Below are 20,082 nucleotides of genomic sequence, written 5' to 3'. Positions count from 1 at the left end.
TTTCTTCTCTGCTTGAATGGCATTTTAATCTAAAACAGAACATGAGAAAATGCATTAAATTAACACCACTACCATGTGTTTTCCACCTCTAGATTTATTTGTTATGTTTATAACAATGTTAATGTTAAATACCATAAAAATCACACGTTACAAGCCAGACAGACCAGTTTTCAGATTTGTGTACGGGCTAAAGGTAACAGTCATTTCATATTTTACTTCATCCTTAAGCACATCCTGAGTATTAACTTCAGGACAGCCAGGCAAACAAACACTTGTCTATTGTATGTTTAATTGTACCTAAATATTTCCTTTTACCATAGTCACACCAGAAAAAAACAAAATAAGGACAAACAGATAATTTAACCAAATACCAGTGTATAGAAGCATAAGAGTCCTTCATTTAACCCAAAAAGGATCAATTATTTTAATTAAATCAGGAACATTTACCTCATATTCCATAAAGCAGTTTATAATGCAGTAGTTACATTCATCACATTATAGTCAGCGCTAGCACCTGTTGCCCTGAGTTATAAGGGATGTAGTAAGCAGTCTGTTACATTCTCATTAATCATATGCAACAGGAGGAACATATACTGCCAAGGAAGCGTTTTCATTTAATCCACAGTGTGTCGGAGTGCATACGATGCTGCATGGAACCACAAGTGAATTATATCAGTAGTAATATCAGAGCAGACACCATTCTGAAAACCTTTTCATACATTAGATACAAGTGAAACAGTAGTACAAGTCGTGTGCGTCATGCATTCACACACTGTCAGTTTGCAAAGGGTTTTTTTTTTGTTTGTTTTTTTCCCCACACAAGGTTCAAGGTTTCTCCTTTTAAAGCAAGCAGCAGAGATGTAGTTGTAGACTTTAACAGCATTTTGGGACTTTAGTACTGTTCAGCATTATTTATTCAAACGTTTTGACATCTCTTAGCTTTCAGTATAGCGCTTTAAAGGACTTGGGGTAGTTTGGGTCACAGAGGTCAGTTTTGGTGATGAATCTGTGCTTCCTGTTCAGAACCATTGCCAGGTGGCAGTTACGCATCTTCGCCATTCGTGCTTCCTTTACCTGCCTTGGAGTTGGAAAGACAAATTAAAAAAAAAAAAAAAACATTTGCAGTGTCAATTTAAAAGATACAGGTGCCTCAAAAGTCTCCATACATAGAGGAAATGAACAATTTTTAGGAAAATGTCTCCTAAAATTTTTCATACTTAGTTTATCTTTATATATATATATATATATATATATATATATATATATATATATATAAAATGCCTTTGATAAAAGAAGAACGTATTGAAATCATTCTCATGGCTGGATCGGGAAGCTTTAGCGATGGACTTTAACAGGAAACATGGCAAGCACATCACACACAACACTGTTGCCAAACTGGGAGCCAAAGTTGGGAGAGACAACTCCGTGTGTGTTTTTACAAAGAAATGGCACTCATGTAGAGGATGTTTTGTAAATAAAGTTACATTTTGCTAAAAACTGTTAATATGCCCTGTGTATGGAAACGTTTGGGACATCCTGTATTACGAGTGGCTTTTTCATGCTTACCATTTTGTCCTCCAAGTTTTTAAATGTTGGCGAATTCCTACGAAAGGAAGAAATGTCAGAACAAGAAAATGTAAAATCTTTGGTTTGTGTTAAATTTAAACTTAATGTATGAAACCCAGAATAAAGAGAAATGATGCTTTTACTCAATGATGATTATACAAATACAAAGATACACCACAAATGCATTATGTCCACATAAACATATGAGATGTATAGAAAACCACCAAACATTTCAGAGTGCAGAGGTTAACACAACCCTACTTTCCAGTGACATGGCAACAAGTGGGATATTTAGAGGAAGAGGAGTAGGAGAGAGAGGAAGAGGAGGTCTGGTGTACCTGGTACTTTACCTCATAGTGGGCATACTTAGGGAGTGGCGCATGGAGTAGCTGCTACTTCAGACAGCAGTGAGAACACAGAAGCATTAGAGCGAGCAGAGAGCGTTAGCCAAGCAAGAGCAAAGGACTGCGAGCACATACTGTATAACACACTTTAGAGCAAAACTCTGTGTTACAGTGGACAAGATCCTAACATTGTGTTGAAAAGTGGTGTTGAAAGGTGGTGTGTGTGTGTGTGTGTGTGTGTGTGTGTGTGTGTGTTTAAAGAATGGAATAAGAGATTGGGAAACATTCAGTATTATACCACAGTGCTGTTAAACTGAAAAGTGTTGATTAATTTTCTATAACTGTGCCTGCTGTGACGAAAATTACAGGTTTAATTAAAGCGCTCCTAACACATTATTGATACTATGGTAACAACTTGCATAGCGGATGCTCACATAATTTAAATCTAACAATAAATAGATTAAAAAAAGATTAACAAAGAAAAAGTATAATCGTTGATAGGAGCTTTCTATAATTAGGCGTTTATTTAATATTTTTGGAAGGAGTGTCGGAGCTTTGTAACAGTCAGAGATACCACCATGGGAAAGTGTTCTGGACAGATAGGGGACATGTCAGTAACATGACAAGCTACATTTGTGTCTTATTAACCTGAAGAGAGAAAAAAAAACTGGTGAGGGGACGAATGTTTATAGTTTTCATAACATAAGTGATAACAGGACTGTCTTAACTTGTCTTGCCTTCCAGTACATTAAATGCAGCTATACCTGGTTTAAAAATGATGTTCTTTAATAAAGAAAACTTTATTTAGAGTTATTGGCAAATTGTTATGGTATAAGTGGAGTAAAACACTTTGTACTGTTATGTGAATTATTCAACTTCAGGGTGGTTACGCATCACACCACCCAGTCAGTGAATCCTTTCCTATAACACATCATGTTCTGTTCCTTACTTGAGTAATGATACAGTCTTATGCACCAGGTAATTTGGATATGAGTAATATCTACAGCGTTAAATGTTTTCTGTGAATGTAAGAGTAAAAAGAAAGCTAGAACTGTAGATTGTCAGTAAATTCTTACCCTGATGGGGGCGTGTAAGTCAAAGCCCTGAGCATCCCAATGCAGCATTGAAGGAAAAAATACAATCATGGACAATGGACTCATTCAAAAGAGCAACACTAAGCACAAAGCCGTCACTTTACTGTTGAAGCAATTATTTATATGGTTCGAATGTGGAAAAAAGCTGCCTGTGACCTTGGGAAATATATCAGTGCTTTATAAGGTGAGTTTCATCATCACAGGATATGGATGTGAGGTTTTTAATGTAGCCAGGAAATATGGATTAGGTATGAACTTTGAAATTTTCCTCAGAGAAAAGCATGCGTTGTGATAATGATTAATTTGTAACTCTTTAGATGTTACATCAACACTAAAGCTTTTGCGTAGGTTTGTAGGAATACAGGGTTCTGAGGCTTTTTTTTTTTTCTGAGGTTTTTTTTTTGCCTGTGAGCAAGAACAAACATTCATTAAAGTTAAATCTGAACAGTGCCTGATCAGGGCTCGGTTTTACATAAGGATCATAAAAATTTAAGATCATCTTAACCTGTAGAGGGAATACTTAATGTGATACTCAGTCTACCATCTTTGTGCTGTGATACTTTTGAGAAACCCAAAAAAGGCCAGATTAGTGACTAATTGCATCAGTGAGGTTTGTAAAAGAAATGAAGCTTAAGGAGCAAACAAGATAGAAAGAAACAAGATAAATGTTAACCTCATTTCTCCCAGTCTGCTTCTGATTGCTGAACCCAGTGACGAGAAAGCAGATGATGTCATCATACCAGCCTGGGACAGAGTCTCCTGAGTTTTCTTATAGCTGTAGACAGAGGTGAAGAGAATTCATTTATTAATCACGAACATGATTAAATTTTAGCTATTGCAAAAAAACATGACCCAGAACAAAACTGCAACAGTCAAGCATGGAATCTGATGGCTGTGTCCTGTTTTCTTGTGCTGGTTAGGGATAAGACAGAGCTGTCTGACTACAGCACAATGAGTTTTCATGACAGGTTCAGGAATGGAACCTTGTATAGGTTTGTTCACATAAGTTCAACCAAAATATTGCACTAATTCCTAGCCAAAGACACAAAAGAACCAAACAGTGAACAACAGCTCAGATTGCACACGTAGGAGAAATTCATCCCTTGCTAACATAAAACATGATCACGATCACACTCCTACACAAGAACTCTATGGTGTACATATCTATATCTATATCTAAGTCCTAGTGCAAGTGGTAGTTGTGGTCTGTACAAAAAGACACATTGTCTGTTGATTAACACTGTTTAGACATATGATTATGGACTCTTATCTCAGTGCTACAGTTTGTGCTAGAACACAAATTTTTTGACCAGGGAGAGCTGTTTTTTTTTTTGGTTTGTTTGTTTTTTTATAAAGATTTTTAATTTTAATTGAAAAGATTCATGAAAATCTGCAGAACAATGATTAAATCCTGTACTCTGAGAGAAACAGATAAATTGAGGGAGGAAAAACTACAGGGTGTCCCAAACGTCTCCATAAATACGGGAAATGAACACTTTCTTTGCAAAATTTTTCATACTTATTCTATATGTATTTATGGTTAGCCTTTAAGAATGCCTTTGACAAAAGAAGAACGTATTGAAATCCTTCTCATGGCTGGAAGCTGATGCAAGGTTGTGATGGGCTTTGACAGGAAACAAGGCAAGCACATCACACACGACACTGTTCCTAAACTTATTAACAAATACAAAAAGACTGGAAGTGTTGCGAACCAACCGAGAAGTGGACGTCCACGAGCATTCACTGATGAAGGCACAACTGACATTGTGAGACCTGTAGATTAGATTCAGTTCTATCTACTATAAACTCCTCTTGAACTCAAAAGAGTGATTTTTAAATGATTAACAACCCTTGGGACACTGATTTCAATTACTAGTTTCGTACTTGGCTCAAATTTGTTGAAGGTTTTAAATGGAAAAATGTGACACTAGCATAGAGACTTTCTTAGTATGTGTGTTAAAAAAAAAAAAAGGAGAAATAGATATCAGCTCAGTTTGTGGTGTCATGAAATGTGGATCCATGGCTTTGGACTGATCTGATATTAGATGCTGACTGATCCTTTTAAGCACAGAACCTGCTGATAAGCTAGCTAGCTTAGCTATCACTAGTGATGAACACAACGGTTAATTGTTGTGCTACATTTTGAGTGGTTTGGCTGATGTTAAATAAATAGCTGAAAATGAGACAATGCAAACTGAGAATCAGATGTGTGTGTCCCTGTAACAAATTCAAGCTAAATTACTAGCTGGCTATCTGAGTTGGCAGGAGGAAATGGGGGTCTTTTTAATGATGGAAAAGATGTACATACAGTACTGTGCAAAAATCATAGGCACATGCAAAGAAATTCTGTAGAGCAAAGATGCCTTCAAAAATAATGAAAAGTAAAAGTAGTCTCAGGTACAATTTGTGCAGTTTCATAAGGAAATTAGCTGTAAGTTTTACTGAGCAGAAGCATAGAAAAATCTATAACAAACTTTGTACTAAAAAAATAGGATGCCTAAGACTTTTGCACAATACTGTATGTTCCTTAGTCACTGGGCATTAAAAACAATAAACAGTGTGTTATGCTACATAGATTTTAATATTTATAAATCACATGTTCAGGGGTATTTCAAGATATATGAAAGTGACATGTATAGTGGGTGGAGGAAGTGAAAACTCAGCTGAAACCCAACCCCCCGAGTTCACTCACTCTCTTAAATGAATACTCTAGCACAGACAAGAACTTTTATGTTTCTCTGTAGAGAAAAGAACAGAAAGCCTGTTTACTCAAACCTAATCTATAATTGAGGGGAGTTGCTGGTGCAGGCAATAAACATTTACTCAATTTCAGTCAAAGGAAGCTCCAAATCTGTAACTTCTTTTTCAGCAGGAAGAATTAGAAGAACTATGATCAACCAATGTAGGTCAAAGTAAACACAAGCACCTCCGTTTCAGCCTCTGTAAAGTTACAACAACAAAAAAGGCCCTATATCTGAATTATACATATTTAAAAATACCTTTAATTTAAAAATTAATTTAAAAATACTTTTAATTGATTTCAATTACTAGTTTGGTACTGTTTATTCAGAAACTGCCCTTAGACTTACATTATAAATGAATTTCAAGTAAACATGTTTTTGGGTCTTATATAAGGAACTGAATGCATGTTCTGAAATATTGTCTGTGGTATTAGACACAGATAAAGTAGATGGACACTAGAAAACAAACCTGGAGTATTTTTTGTAAACAATGCACAAAGAAACCAATAATTAACACAGACACACTGGTTCTGTCCTCTGTCTTTCTCTGCTATAATCACAGCCACTGAGCCAGTGTAAGCTCTCAATCCCATCAGGTGTCCCTGGCCTGTTCCTGCTAAACACAACTGAGCCGTGCATGCCACATGGCCTCCGCATAAACCTGACCTATTAAAATCACACACCACTCTTCTCTCTTCCTTCACGTCAACCATCCTGTCATCCATCCACATGATTCTCCACACTTCTGATCTGCTCATTAAAGAAAGAAACAGTGAAACTGGGGATTATGTATCACTGGGTGCCAACTTTTCTACTGTTGACGTCCCCAAACGTGGGAGCAGCTGCAAGACTTGGCTCAGAGTCATACACAGAAGCCAACATCGCTATGACACTTTTCTTTCCCACATTCATTTACAATAAATGTTCATTATATTGTCTATTATTAGCTAGATTCAGTGTTACCGTTATCATAGTATTAGGTAGGTAGTTAATGTTAGCCATCTAGTATTTTTTCTCTATTCTAAGCTGTGTTCATATTGTAAGCATTTCAAATAGTGTTTAGTTTTATCCGTTTAGTTTAGGCTGTAGCTACAGCGCCATGGTTACGTCTTGTGCTGTTCAGAGATGTGTCATTCTATGACCCTGCCGTCTCTCCTCACTTAATTAACACAGGCTCATGGGAAAGCAGGTGGACTCACCAACACTGCTGGCCTGAGCCTTTGTGCCTAGCACTTCTCTCCAAGTGATTAAGTTGAGATTAGAAACTTTACTGATCCCATCAGAGAAAATGCGTCAAACACTTGTCAATTTTATGAGTCATTTCTACACATTGCAAGGTGCAATATTATTTTTGATTTTCCCCAGTGAAACATACAGACAATAAAGCCGCTATACACCTGAGTGCTCCAGAACAATAAACTGCCAAAGGTTCTGCTTTTATAGCGGTAGTCACACTTCTTCATGACTAAATAATAATAATAATAATAATAATAATAATAATAATTTATTATTATTATTAGTAGTAGTAGTAGTAGTAGTAGTATTTTACACTCTCATTGTTTTGAGATTCTGAGACAACTTTGGTAGGGTAGGACGCCAAAATTGAAAAAAAAAATTTCATTATCATGCAGCTAAATCAAGAACATCACTGAAAATGTATAAATGTACAAAAACCAAGAAAAACATGCGCATCAATTACATTTTCAGGTGATATTGTTCAGGTGATATTGACCGTTAATCTCCGTCTCCATCCCATAGGGCCCCCTCCCTTACTCTTGATCATATAACAACATTCTTAGAATAGCATGATACACACTTTGGTCAAAGAAATGGTAAACAATTACAGTCCTGCTGGTTATAAAAGCTTGTACCTACTTCTACTGTATGTAAATTGAACAAGTTTTTTTCGCAACTCCTAACTCCCAGAGTGGTGAGAATCGCCTGGATACTTCCCTGTGCATGTGCGCATACATGCCAAGACTTTCTGTAAAATCACAGGATGACCATATGATATGCGTACAGCTGTCATGTAGCCATCGCTTCCCTTTCCTCCTATCATCTAGTGTACATATCAGATCTCATGTACACCTTTTCGCTATCTGTTTAACTACAGTCAGACCTACAGGTACCCTGAGTGTTGCGGTGAGTGTATCTTCATACTTGTTAGACTCCATTTGAGCTCCATGGCTATAGCTTCAGTTGAGTATCCTCATCAGCTTACTAGCCTCATTAGCTTTGTGCGGCCTGTGATTTAGCTACGAACTGTTCTATTTTTCTGTGTGTTTATTGACTGTGGTTCTCACTAATGGAGCCAAACAGCTCATTGGGACAGAACTAGCAATCCCCTTAGCTAAAAGAGGGGGAAGTCTGCATGCCATGGAGATAAGCTCAGTTTGTATTCATTAGTGGCCAGATGATTCAGAGGTGACACTGTGGTTAAACCCAGGGTTTCTACTGCAGCTCATGTCACCCGATTGACTGACTGTGCAGCGTTCCATGAAGGTGAACCTACAGAGCAGTCCCTGTGGTGACCAGTTCTTGCCCTGCTGTACAATTTGGAATGAACAGTGGCTATTAGATCCTCAGATTAACTGTTTATCTGCCATGGAGAGAAGACACTGGGAGCTCCCCTGAACGAGACTGGGTCATTAGACCGATGTCATCACCAAGTGTGCTGAGCGCCAGTCTTGTAGTGTCACCTCCGTATGTGCATCACTTTAAGCTGTGCTGCTCCAGGTCTGTTCTGCAGCAACCTGGATATCACCGTATTTCTTCACCAGGCTCTGTGCTCTGTAGTGAAAACATCACTGCTCCCAGTGGTCTGGGTATGGCAATCATTTCTGAAAACCTTTCCTGTTATTCCTAAGGCGTGTTGGTTCCTCGTGACATAGTGGCATACATTATCCAGGTGATTCTCACTCACCAGCCCTGGGAGTCAGGATGTGTGAAATATTAGATATTAGAAATATTATAATAGAAATATTATAAGTTATGTATGAACCAGGGTTCACTATTAGGAACCAGCTCAGATCCAGCAGGAACTTTACAAGAAGGTCCCAGGGAAACGATGGCTAACTATATTTATAGCATGATAAACATATATTTATATGAAATACTGTCATACACCACTTTGTGATATTGTTGAAAAGTCTCGGCATGCATGCACATACACACAAATGTTTCCAGGTGATTCTCACAACTCCTGGCAGTTATCCAGTGCTCTGAGAAGCACAGTTACACATGCAACAAGCATTCAGTACTGAAGGGAAAATAGATGTCTTGTCAATAAACTGAGCAGAGTTTCTTTTTGTTTTTCCTTAGCTGCTCATTAAGAGTAACATGTGAATGTAGTCCTAGTTGTTAAAAAGCCTTGTTAAGGGAAAAAAAAAAAAAAAAAAAAAAAAAAAAAAAAAAACTTTCACCCCACACCCTATTTTTTGCATAAAATTGAAAAGTATTTATAAAATTCGAAATTATGTTAATCATTATTACTCACGACAAAATTATTTGAAATAAAATAAAACAGATGAATCACTCACGCGTCAGAACGACTTATGTCTTCCAGAGTAGCAGATGCTGTAAGATAACTACACACACATACACACACACACACACACACACACACACACACACACAGAAGGACAGAGAGATTTCCATATTATCGTTTTAATGTACAGACATTTCTAAATGTACAATGGTTATTGCTAATGAGCTCAAAATTAACCTTTTAAGACTTTATGTTCTATGTTTTTCTTTGTAAAGTGTAACTGTCCAATGAACAGGGAAAATATTAATGATGTGTGACAACAGAAAATGTCGAATGCTTACACACTGAAAGTCAAAACTACTTATTACAACAAAACAGTAGAAAACTATTTTTGTTTTAAAGGATAGATAGTTACCTTGCTACTTAATTGAGTTCAAAATCTTAGCAAATACTCTAAACTACATGATTTCAAGGCACAACTAGGATATCTGTAGACTTCTAGTCCATGGAGCTTTATGATCAGCATGCATATACACAACCCTCAAAGTTGACGGACTTCTAAAACGGGTTCGACTTCTTTTTTTGACTTTTTTTTTGCCATGAATAGTTTTCTTTTTGACCTGTGTTCTATTGTTGAAAATGTACCTTATTCATAGCACTTCTCTAGTTATAAAGTATGTAAGTTTCAATAACTAACATAAACTGTTTCTCTTCTAATTGTGTTTTATTCTTTGAAGTGAAACAAACTGCTGAACAGTGAAACATTCAACACCTGTTCATTTGAAACATTCTAGACTGTTCCATCTGCCAAATAAAGCAACAGCACAGGTTTCTGTTCACTAACAAGAGGCGTCTAACTGCAGGAGGGGAAATCTGTAACATTTAACATCATGGAAAAGTGTGGTCTGATTTTTCTAAATCGCTGAAAGAGCTAATTAGATTCTCATACGACCCAGACCAAGTTGAGTAAACAGGAAACACTAGAACGCGGTCTCTCATGAGATTGCTGCCGTCATGTAACATCACATCTAGTGTACTTTTGAGATTTTATTCAGCGCCACTTAAAATACAATGTCTTTCTAGTATTATACAAGTATTATTACAAGTTCACATTACTTTCAAGCTTGTGTTTTAGTTATTTTTTTTAAACAATACAATTAAAGGGCGACCAGGTTTGCAGTGGTCCTACATCACAGAGCAGAATCCGGGCTATTCGTTGTTTATTTGTAGATGTCTAGCTAACAAGTTAAGTAGGCTGGTGATGTAGTAGTCACTGGCATTTTATCGCCTCTCACCCAACAACCAGACACAGAAATCCCCTACTCCCTAATGACTCACTCACAAAACAAATGTTTTAATTTGATAAGTAAGAAACAAAACAGGACGAGATGGTGTGATGCGTTTCCACCACGAACCTGATTCTGCTCCTACAACAGCACATCCCAAAGGGTTTTATTCCCCTTGTACCACAGAAATGTGCCACCTTTTTTTTAATCATTAATTAATGATATGTCATACTTTTTCTCTGTATATAGTTACATTTAATGTAGTGGAACATCCACAAAACAATTTAGTTCCTGTTATCACTTACATTATGTAAAGTATAAACAGTCATTCCCTCACCGACTTCTTGTTATTGAGAAGTCCTCTTTCATGACTATCAAAACTATCTTGGGAAGGAAAATGCAAATAAATGTCTCCTCACAGAAAACTTCATAAAAATTTCACAATATCAATTACACATGTTCAATTAATCAATTAATCAATGTTTACTATGCAGATTAATTATCATGCATGGATCGCATGGTTGATTTTCAGAATCAGCTGACACACTGGCCCAACAACTTGCTGAGGGTGAACACACAATGTGCTACATTTAAGCAATACTGCATGAGCAAGAGTGCGGTTATACTGAATATCAGCATGGCTGTGATTTGGCTGTACGCGAGAGACCGCAGGGCGAGTGGTGTCAGTAATCACAGCCGTGCCGATATTCAGTATAACCGCACTACTGAGAGTGCTTTTATACAGTTCTATAAGCAATAAATTAATATAGAGTAAGTGACATTTCGGATACAATATGGCCAAATGTTCTCTTTATTTTTGCTCCGCTAGCGGAAATAGATCCCGAAGAAGCTACACTCACTTTATACCATGTCGGCTAGCTGGCTAGCTCGCTCACACTGATTTGTACATTGAAGTCAAAGGTGCACCCAATAAAATCTGCTTTCTTTTCATCTTCATATGACAAGCTTTCATATTTTAAGTCAAAACCTGTATTCCTGAAAAGTGTCATTTGCCATGTCTGCTGATGTCGTCGCTAACACTACTTTTACCTGTTTCAAACTAGAAAGTGGAATTTTACATGGCGAACTCAACCAAGCGGAATGATACAAACAGAGAATGTCCCAGTGCGGTTATAGGAAATATAAGCACTCTTGTGGAACGCGGCTTGGCCAATCAAATTGGACCGTAACTAACTGCTGAACAATAATAAACTTTTTAAGAAGAATGTAATGACTGGCTATACAGAATCGTCCCTTCCCTGGGGATCCTCTTTTGTTTCCCTTAAGCTGTCTTAATGCACTTCTCTAACTAGCTTGCCATAATATATAATAAAGTATACTATATTACATTAACTACCACTTTTAACCAAGTCAGTTAGGTTTCTGTGTAACATTGGACCTTCCTTGTCCAGTGGTCTGGCCAATAAATTTATGATTTGTCCACCCCTGTCTGACAGAGCCTTAAAGTCTTCAGTATAATTTTGTTACTCCTTATATTCTCAAACTGACATTAATACAATCGAGCAGTGGCGTAGGTACTGTAGGCAAAAATGCTAGCCAAAGTAGACATGACATCAAGCAAGCTAACTTCCCTAAGATTAAAAAAAAAAACTTAAGCTTTATCCTTCTCCAGATCCTTCAGGTGAAGGGAAATTTGGAAATAGAAGGCAAACAGAAAGACAGACAAGATGAATAAAGCACATAAGAGAAGACAGAGAAAGACAGAGAAAGAATGTGAGACAGAAAACTCACACGTTAGATGATGTAATTCTTTGATTCAAATCCCCAAGAGTCTGTGAGGTTTTCATATAACTAGAAGTAGAAATGAGTGAATGAGTGAAAAACTGGTGAAGAAAAGTATATTCAGATAAATCATTATGGAAAATGGAAAAAGGGATTATCAGGGAAAGAGGAATCTACAAAGTTCACCACCAAACCACATCTCTATAACCAGCTAAACAGCATACCGGGAGTGAAGCGTGACATGAAACAGGGGCACCAGAGGTGACAGTGATTTACGTAAGCCTGGAAGTACTCACGCATTAGAAGACTGGACTTCATGCCAGCCTTTGGTGAGGTTGCTTTTTAACTCAGTCAGAGGGCTTATTCCCAACCTCCGCCTCAGTTCCCCAGCATGCCTCTCTTTGGCTGTCAGAACATGCCTCAGCGTCTGAATTTCATCCTCCACCTGCAAAAAGCACAAGCCAAACACGATTGTTTAGTTAGACAGCACACTGCACTGCAGGTTTGCAGATTTTACGTGTTGTTTGGGACTGCTGCCTAGAGTTCTTGTGCTTAGGTCCAAAATTCTTGTGATCATTTAAAAGTCATTAAATGTATCGTGAAAAGATGAAAAAATGAGATATGCTTTAAGGAGGCTGCATTAGTAGAAAAATAAGGAAATGTATATAAAAAAAAAAAAAAAAAAACAGATCAGAAATCTTCAGTCTATATTACTTTGGCAACAGAATATCTGTTCATTTTCCAAAATGTTACCTGAATCCTCACACTGTTCCAGTACTGTCAATTATTTTAAATTCCTTTTCCACTTCTAATATCTGCTCAGGACTCCTGCCAGCTAGTACACACTTTTCATCCTATTACATTACTCGAGAACTAGCTGTAGAAGTCTTATCAGTAGCCGTAACTGGAAAAAAGTACAGATCAGCTGAGGTATGAAATACGTGGTTAGACACACATTACCTTACTAAGCTCCAGCTCCAGTTCCACGGCTTCCTGCTCCGTCAGGCCTGGAGGTAAAGTTCTCGCACTTGCTCCACCCTCAGTGAAGGAACCTCCAGACAAAACAAACCAGAAACTCGGGTTAGGGCTCATATTATGACCTACTGGCCAGACTTACTGCACAAAACAGATCTTGACATTGATATGTATTTGTGATCAAAACTAACTGTCAGTAAAACAGTGCAAATATATAACAGTTTGTATGAAGTATATCATGTTTCAGGCTGGACATCGACATTAACATGAACTTTTAATAAAAAACTAGCATGATGTTAATAGGTAAGGAGGATCATTTAGTTAGCTCGATAGCTAAACAGCCAATAAAAACATTAGTTTCTAAGCAATGGTGTTATAGGAGATGCGTAACTTCTTGGAAAAGCTTTTTGTTTATTTATTTTTGTCAGAAATTGCAGCAGGGATCTAAATCTAACCCTAATCTTTTACCCACAAACTGCCCAGTAACACTGAGAGGAGCTCAGCTAGCTGCCAGCCTTCACAGCGCATTAACACACCTGTTCTCCGGGTCTGTATATAGCTAATATCTCAGAAAGCATACCTCTGTCCCCAGAGTCCATCTGCATTGGAAATTGTTGTGTAAATATTTAGCGCGTTATAAACTGTTCAGTAGTTTCACGGGAGGAGTTCGGCTAATAAGCGCACTGTTGACGTGTAGATATATTATCTTGAGATTCACACTTCCGGAACACGACAGTGACGTAGCAGGGGGAAATGCTGATCTCTCTCTCTCTCTCTCTCTCTCTCTCAATTTCAAAATACTTTATTGGCGTGATTGTTTACATACAATACTGCCAACGCATCAATATAGAAAAGAAAGGAGAATTTAAATAATAATAATAATAATAATAATAATAATAATAAATATTGACAAAATGCAAAGTGCCAGGGAAGACAAGTATAAAGTTTACAATAGTTTTATAGATATACACCATAAAATAAAATAAATAGAATACAGTAAAATAAATTAGAAAGCTAGTAAATAAAATGTATGGTGAGTGTGTACAATTGTCCAGTGACGTGATCAGAGCAGTAGTTGGTTTGTGCGCATGCGCAGCTCAGAGATGGATTTCGCTGCAGCAGGTGCGTGACTCCGCCCCCAGCAGCACCTGCACCTGATTTGCTCCTGATAGGGTGGAAAACTGTGGTAAGAGGTTAAAGAATTTCTCAAAGTGTTTTTCTCTTGTCTTACAGAAAGTATCATAGTGAAGGAGGAAGAGTGCCTCTGTTTCAACCTCACTAGTCTTACAGTGATAACACACTCTTTCTTCTTTTGGAAGCCATGTGTGTTTGTGTCTCCCTTTCTCTATGGCTAGACTGTGATCACTGAGCCTGTATTGTGTAAGGATCTGTCTCAGTTTTGACACTGAGGTTTCCTGCCAGCTCCTACTTCCTGTTAAGGGCTGGATAACATTCTACTTTCTCTCTCTCTCTCTCTCTCTCTCTCTCTCTCTCTCTCTCTCTCTCTCTCTGAGAACCTTCTCTTGACATAAACAGAACCTAACCTTAAACTCAAAAAGGCCTACCCAAAGGAAAACTTTTGGCTCTTTTACTTTTTTATAATAAGTGCTGCACTTTTTGTTTAAAAAATGTCCTTAGGTCAAAACTCTCAGATATTCCTATCCTTATATCCTACCTTTTAGATCCACCAAGCTCTAAAAACATATCTACACATACACACATTTTGCACATACATTATGACAGGATCTTCAAAACATAAATATAAGGTATTGCATTTTATTTTATTCATTCTATCCTACTTTCATGTCACTGCATGCATTTGTTTTCCTAATGTACAATGTGGTTCCCTTTGTTCAATCTCCTATACTTAATAATCTCTTCAATAAATTATATTTCCCTTTTTTATTCAGCTGCATTTCACTTCACTTTTGACCTGTCCCCAGTATTACTTTCACATTCTACCCTGCAAAACTACACAGGAAATCATTTGTTTCATAATGTTTAAGCATGTTAGATATGTCTAATTTAAATGTTATGTTCCGCTTCCTAACCATGCTATAATAAAGTGAATGGTCTTTTCACACCAGTAATTTATTTAAATAAAATAGAGTATACTGTACTATGTTTATGTTGCTGACCAGAAACTGTCACATGCCTGATGCCAGATCCACGGACACTCAATACAGAGCAACTCTGCAACTAGGGAAAGAATTTTGGATGCACTTACCGAAATAAACTGGAACCAGAATGAAAGGATTTGTGGAGGAACAGAGGGGAAATGTGTACATATGTACAATAGGACTGTCATTCCTACCTATATGTATCTAAAAATGTCAAACCAATTAAAAATATAAATGTGTTGAAACAATTTTACTGAATTTTTAAAAATATATAAAGTATTATGACTTTTCTTAAACAATAGTTGAAGGTTAGAGGTTTATGTGTGGTTGTGATGGCAGACAAGTACGCCAACTGAGCAGCACTTTCTTAGGGTTGAGCATCACATAGCTGAGAAATAAATGGGCAGATAATGCTTTCAACAGCACATTTTATAACTGGCCTTTTAATCTCTCTTTCTCTTTAACCCACTGGTAATATTTCTTAATGGTTAAGTTGCCTGAGGCTAATAAACCTCAGTGGTGTTTACATGCAGCTTTGATGATTTGAGGGTTTACATGTAAATTATTCTTGTCCCTGGTCTAAATTCATTATCAATTTACTGAATATATCCAAGCCCCCTCCTTACATGGCACGTAGGGTAAAATCTGCTTGTAAAGAGACTTCAGCAAAACTAACCTAAACCAAGGCTCAGAACATGTGCAGTATGAAGTAATAGACGAGCACTGGCGCTAGGGGGCGCTGCATGCTGCAGGTAAGCTGACCTCCAACCTTAGCGTCGTCGGGAAATGTTTTATCGACATTGTTTCTGAGAAAATGATATCGTAGACCTATATTAATTGCAACCACACTGCTAATGTTTATGTTTTGAGCTGGGTACCGTTTTCTCAGTTGCCACAGAAAGCTGGATGTTTTTTGATTCGGGGGGAAAAAATATTTCTTTCCCTGACCGGGAATCGAACCCGGGCCGCGGCGGTGAGAGCGCCGAATCCTAACCACTAGACCACCAGGGATCTGCGAGAAGCGTCTTATAGTGGCTTTATATTACATTATATAATAATAACAATCATATAAGTAAGTAAACAAAGAAAGGCAGAAAGAAAGAAAGTCGAGCTGTGGTGTATACTGATATTCTTGCTTTGCTCACCAGCAGCGAAATTTTAACTGTATTACCTACACAATTGGCAGGATGTTTGTAGTACCAGTTGAAAGCTGGTAACGTTACTTTAACTAATGGAATTAACACACCTTTCCTTGATGGACAGCTCGAACGGCTATGTTGGTCATGTCATTCGTAGTGATTTCCGTTAACATTCATTAATGCATCCTCTTTAACTGTTTTATCTTGTTCAGGAAGCCTATCCTGGAACACTGGGTGAGTGGGTGAGAATACATCCTGGATGGGGCTCTAGTCCACTGCAGGGCAGCATGCACACATAGACATACACACACACACACATTCACACCTATAGGGCAATTTAGATTATCCAGTTCACCTACAATATTTTTTGTTTTTTTTGGATAGTGGAAGAAAACCGGGGAACCCAGAGGAAACCCACGTGAATGGGGAGAGGTTCATGGGAATCTTCATTCTCAACACAGATTCCAAATGTTTCCAAATTCCAAACAGATGGTCCAGCATGACGTTGCTCCTGTGCACAAAGTGAGCTCCATGAAGACATGTTTGGCAGAAGAACTCGAGTGGCCCGAGTTCAGAGCCCTGACCTCAAACCTTGAGCTGAACACCTGTGGGATAAAAAGGAACGCTGACTGAGCCCCAGGCCTCCTTGTCAGTCATCAGTGCCCAACCTCACTAATGTTCTTGTGGCTGAAAGAGCAAATCCCCACAGACATGCTCCAAAATCTAGTGGAAATCCTTCCCAGAAGACTGGAGGTTATTATAGCTGTAAAAAAAAAGAGCTAAATCTGGAATACAATGGTCAATAAGCACATATGGGCGTGATGGTCAGGTGTCCACAAATGTTTGGCCATATAGTGTATACTGAGACTTGAAAACATGGTAGTCTATTTAAAGAAATTTTTATAACAAATGCAATGTAATGTTATTTTTGCTATTCAGATAGTAGCCTAAGACATAACTAAACAATTTAATCTGAAGATAAGGAAAGGAAATCAGCTCAGTCGGTTTTGGGAAGGGGAAAAAATGGTAAAGAGCCGTTTGGCACCCAGGTCTCATGAGTGAGCTGATCCCATTGCTCTGACCCACTGGAAAAAAACCCAGAATTCCCCTCACTAACTGTGCACGCTACTGACTGGTGCATGCAGCATGCAGTAGTGGCATGAACAGGCACGAGACGTCAGCACCCTGTCAGAACAAACCCCGCCCCTGGGCGGAGCTTAAGGTGACGCGTTTCAGTTTATAAAAGCTCAGTAACGCAACCTCGCCGACAGTCTGGTGTTATGACTGGAGGGTTTGTGTGGGTTTAAACCCAAAAAACAAACTACAAATGGGTTTTGTTGCCTAGTATTTGCCTCACCAATTAACATCAAGCATCTGCTATTCTGATTTCCATCTCTGCGATCTGAAAATCGTCAGACTCAGAATATTAACGGTAAGAAAGCAACTTTTTAGGCTGTTTTAGTTACTTGTTTTAGTTACTATAGCTCGTGCTTGCATAAAGTTGGATATTATATTAATTAGCATTGGGCTCACCTGGCGTGTAGAATGGTCTAAAACCTGAAATCTGTTTTTATGCCACTTTAAAAAAATCTTTTCACAGTGTGCATTCGTAGTATGAAGACCATCCATCAAAGAATATCAAGGCAAATTTCCTCGTTCACCACTAGGTTGTTGTGATAGAGAGGTAAGTTTCAAAATGGCTTGCTCTGTCTAGTCTGATCAACCCTCATTGCTTCTTGCTTCATTGCTTCTGTTCTGTGCTACTTTAAGCTTGGGTTAACTGACCCACTGTGTACACACTGGAGGTTTAGCTAGAGTCAGGTATAAGGGAGGTACCCAGGTGCAAGAAAAAACAAACAAACAGTGTGATTATGTGATTTAACTAATGTTTAGTCATAAGGAATGTTTCATAATGGTCTACACCCTAGGTCAGATCTGTGGTTTCTATGCAACTCCTTTAAAAAGTAACTTTGAGGGTTGCGTACAGAACAAATCAGTGAAATAATTCTGCCAAAATTACTGTGCATGATGTTATTAGTGGTGATGTTAGTGCTCTATACATCTTTGTGTAAATGCAAATTCACTGAGTTCTAGAAGTAAAGCAAATCCACGACTTAACATGGACACTCAGCTGTGTCTTTGGCTGTGTACACAGACATCATGTATGCCAAGTGGATAGCTGGATATGGAAATCCAACTCTACTGCCAACAGCTGTCAGGGCATGTAACTAGACTTTGAGAACATGCTGCTAGATATGGTTACTCTTCTGGAAATGCTCTCCAGTATATTCCTTAGTAATTTATTGCAGTATCATTCAAGCTGACTTAAATTAAGGTATTTTCCAATCACTTAAATACGTCACTGCATCACCCAGTTTTACCCACAGTGCAATGTTTCCACTTCTTTAAGGGCTAGGCTGAAAATAGTGCAGGCATTTGTTGGATGGTCTCTGTTGGATGCTTTCTGATCCATGTTGAATTGCTGGGAAATGCCATGTCATTCAGCAGCTGTGCAGAGTGAACATTAATTTGTGTCTTCTCTGATTTACTGCAACTGTTCTTATTTTTTGCAGGGTTAACATCTTTTACACAGTTAACACATAACTGTCCTCGAAAATGGCAGCAATTCCATCCAGTGGCTCTCTTGTTGCTACCCATGACTACTACCGAAGTGAGCACCACTTCTTACAAATCTATTCAGCTGTACTATGTTACATTTGCCATTAATATTGCTGTTACAGATACCATTATCATTTTGGCCTTTTACCCTCTTATTCCGTCTAACGGGATGTTGTAAATGCAAATGTTTCAGGGCGCATAGGGTCCACTTCCAGCAACAGTTCCTGCGGCAGTTCGGATTATACTGGGGAAGCTATTCCACACCACCCAGGTACAAACAAAACTGTTTCTTTTTCAGTTTATAATATTTTATTCAATTCCAAAGTCTTTCCAACTGCATAAAAATTTCTTTCATAAGCAATGGGCTGTAAATCCTGATCATCACCATTTAATCACAGGCCTACCCAGACAAGACTCAGGCCACTGGTGGGCCAGTTTTTTCTTTGGGAAGCAGAGCACACCTAATGGACATGAAACCCAGCCCAAGTGAGTCTAAGAGCAATTCATAGTTAGAGTTAAATCAGACGAAGACATGCATCCCTTTCCCTTTCACTTTCACATCTTTAATAGATTTTAACTTTGTTATTTCTTTGTGGTTTCTGTGGTAGGGCTGGGACATACACTGTAACTAATGGCCAAGTGACTTGCATTGCCAAGGAAATGGTGCAGAAGAGAACGCTGAGTGAAGGCAGTGAGCATATACATCCTGAGCCCAGCACTCCCCCTGCCTCATAAACGCACAATCCATACAGCCACCAATTTTAAAACCACCTTCTTTCACCACACCAGATCCACGGGTAGACGCACCATCTTCTTTTGACTTGTTAGTGGAAATAGACTGCTTTTTATGTTTCTCAGGCTGTTTTTTTTTACAGATGACCAAAAAAAAGTTTCATTAAAAAAAAAAAAACTTTGACCACTTTGTTATTATGTGCCCTTTGAATAAATGACTGCAGCATGTGGCTCCA

The 20,082-nt window shown here is 38.1% G+C and overlaps 2 protein-coding genes and 1 non-coding gene across 15 annotated transcripts; 1 reads left to right on the top strand and 2 right to left on the bottom strand.

Annotated features, from left to right (window-relative positions):
• Nucleotides 1–76: 76 nt before the first annotated feature.
• On the bottom strand, nt 77–13,975 carry tpd52l2a (tpd52 like 2a). Of its 13 annotated transcripts, none has more exons than XM_034306953.2 (10): nt 13,817–13,975; nt 13,222–13,313; nt 12,558–12,706; nt 12,271–12,330; nt 9,285–9,332; nt 3,678–3,779; nt 2,987–3,013; nt 1,905–1,961; nt 1,567–1,603; nt 77–1,078 (listed from the first exon to the last, which is right to left on the bottom strand). In XM_034306953.2, exons 1-8 carry the CDS (start codon nt 13,839–13,841, stop codon nt 1,913–1,915), a joined length of 552 nt encoding a protein of 183 aa, XP_034162844.2. In that variant the 5' UTR covers nt 13,842–13,975; the 3' UTR covers nt 77–1,078; nt 1,567–1,603; nt 1,905–1,912. The 13 variants fall into 13 exon arrangements, with proteins under 13 accessions (XP_034162844.2, XP_026782259.3, XP_026782269.3 ...); XM_026926458.3 differs by having other exon boundaries at nt 1,917–1,961; XM_026926468.3 differs by having other exon boundaries at nt 1,917–1,958.
• A 2,320-nt stretch (nt 13,976–16,295) lies between these two features.
• Nucleotides 16,296–16,367, bottom strand: trnae-cuc (transfer RNA glutamic acid (anticodon CUC)). Its single transcript has one exon. It is a non-coding gene; the product is annotated as a tRNA-Glu (tRNA).
• A 1,378-nt stretch (nt 16,368–17,745) lies between these two features.
• Nucleotides 17,746–20,082, top strand: ppdpfa (pancreatic progenitor cell differentiation and proliferation factor a). Its single transcript, XM_026922351.3, has 6 exons — nt 17,746–17,927; nt 18,096–18,179; nt 19,069–19,166; nt 19,308–19,385; nt 19,513–19,600; nt 19,723–20,082. Exons 3-6 carry the CDS (start codon nt 19,112–19,114, stop codon nt 19,847–19,849), a joined length of 348 nt encoding a protein of 115 aa, XP_026778152.1. The 5' UTR covers nt 17,746–17,927; nt 18,096–18,179; nt 19,069–19,111; the 3' UTR covers nt 19,850–20,082.

This window comes from Pangasianodon hypophthalmus, chromosome 8, assembly GCF_027358585.1.
Source record: "Pangasianodon hypophthalmus isolate fPanHyp1 chromosome 8, fPanHyp1.pri, whole genome shotgun sequence".
NCBI classification, from domain to species: Eukaryota; Metazoa; Chordata; class Actinopteri; order Siluriformes; family Pangasiidae; genus Pangasianodon; species Pangasianodon hypophthalmus.
The sequence above is the reverse complement of the archived record's forward strand: the minus strand, read 5'-3'. Positions and strand labels throughout refer to the sequence as shown.

Excerpts from the sequence above, each read along its gene's own strand:
- ppdpfa (XM_026922351.3), top strand. The coding sequence starts at position 19,112 with ATGGCAGCAATTCCATCCAGTGGCTCTCTTGTTGCTACCCATGACTAC. Across the intron at positions 19,167-19,307 it reads TACCCATGACTACTACCGAA|GGCGCATAGGGTCCACTTCC; the intron begins GTGAGCACCACT and ends CAAATGTTTCAG. Across the intron at positions 19,601-19,722 it reads GGACATGAAACCCAGCCCAA|GGCTGGGACATACACTGTAA; the intron begins GTGAGTCTAAGA and ends TTTCTGTGGTAG.
- tpd52l2a (XM_026926458.3), bottom strand. The coding sequence starts at position 13,841 with ATGCAGATGGACTCTGGGGACAGAG. Across the intron at positions 12,331-12,557 it reads GAAGTCCAGTCTTCTAATGC|TTATATGAAAACCTCACAGA; the intron begins GTGAGTACTTCC and ends TTCTACTTCTAG. Across the intron at positions 3,780-9,284 it reads GACATAAGTCGTTCTGACGC|CTATAAGAAAACTCAGGAGA; the intron begins GTGAGTGATTCA and ends CTCTGTCTACAG.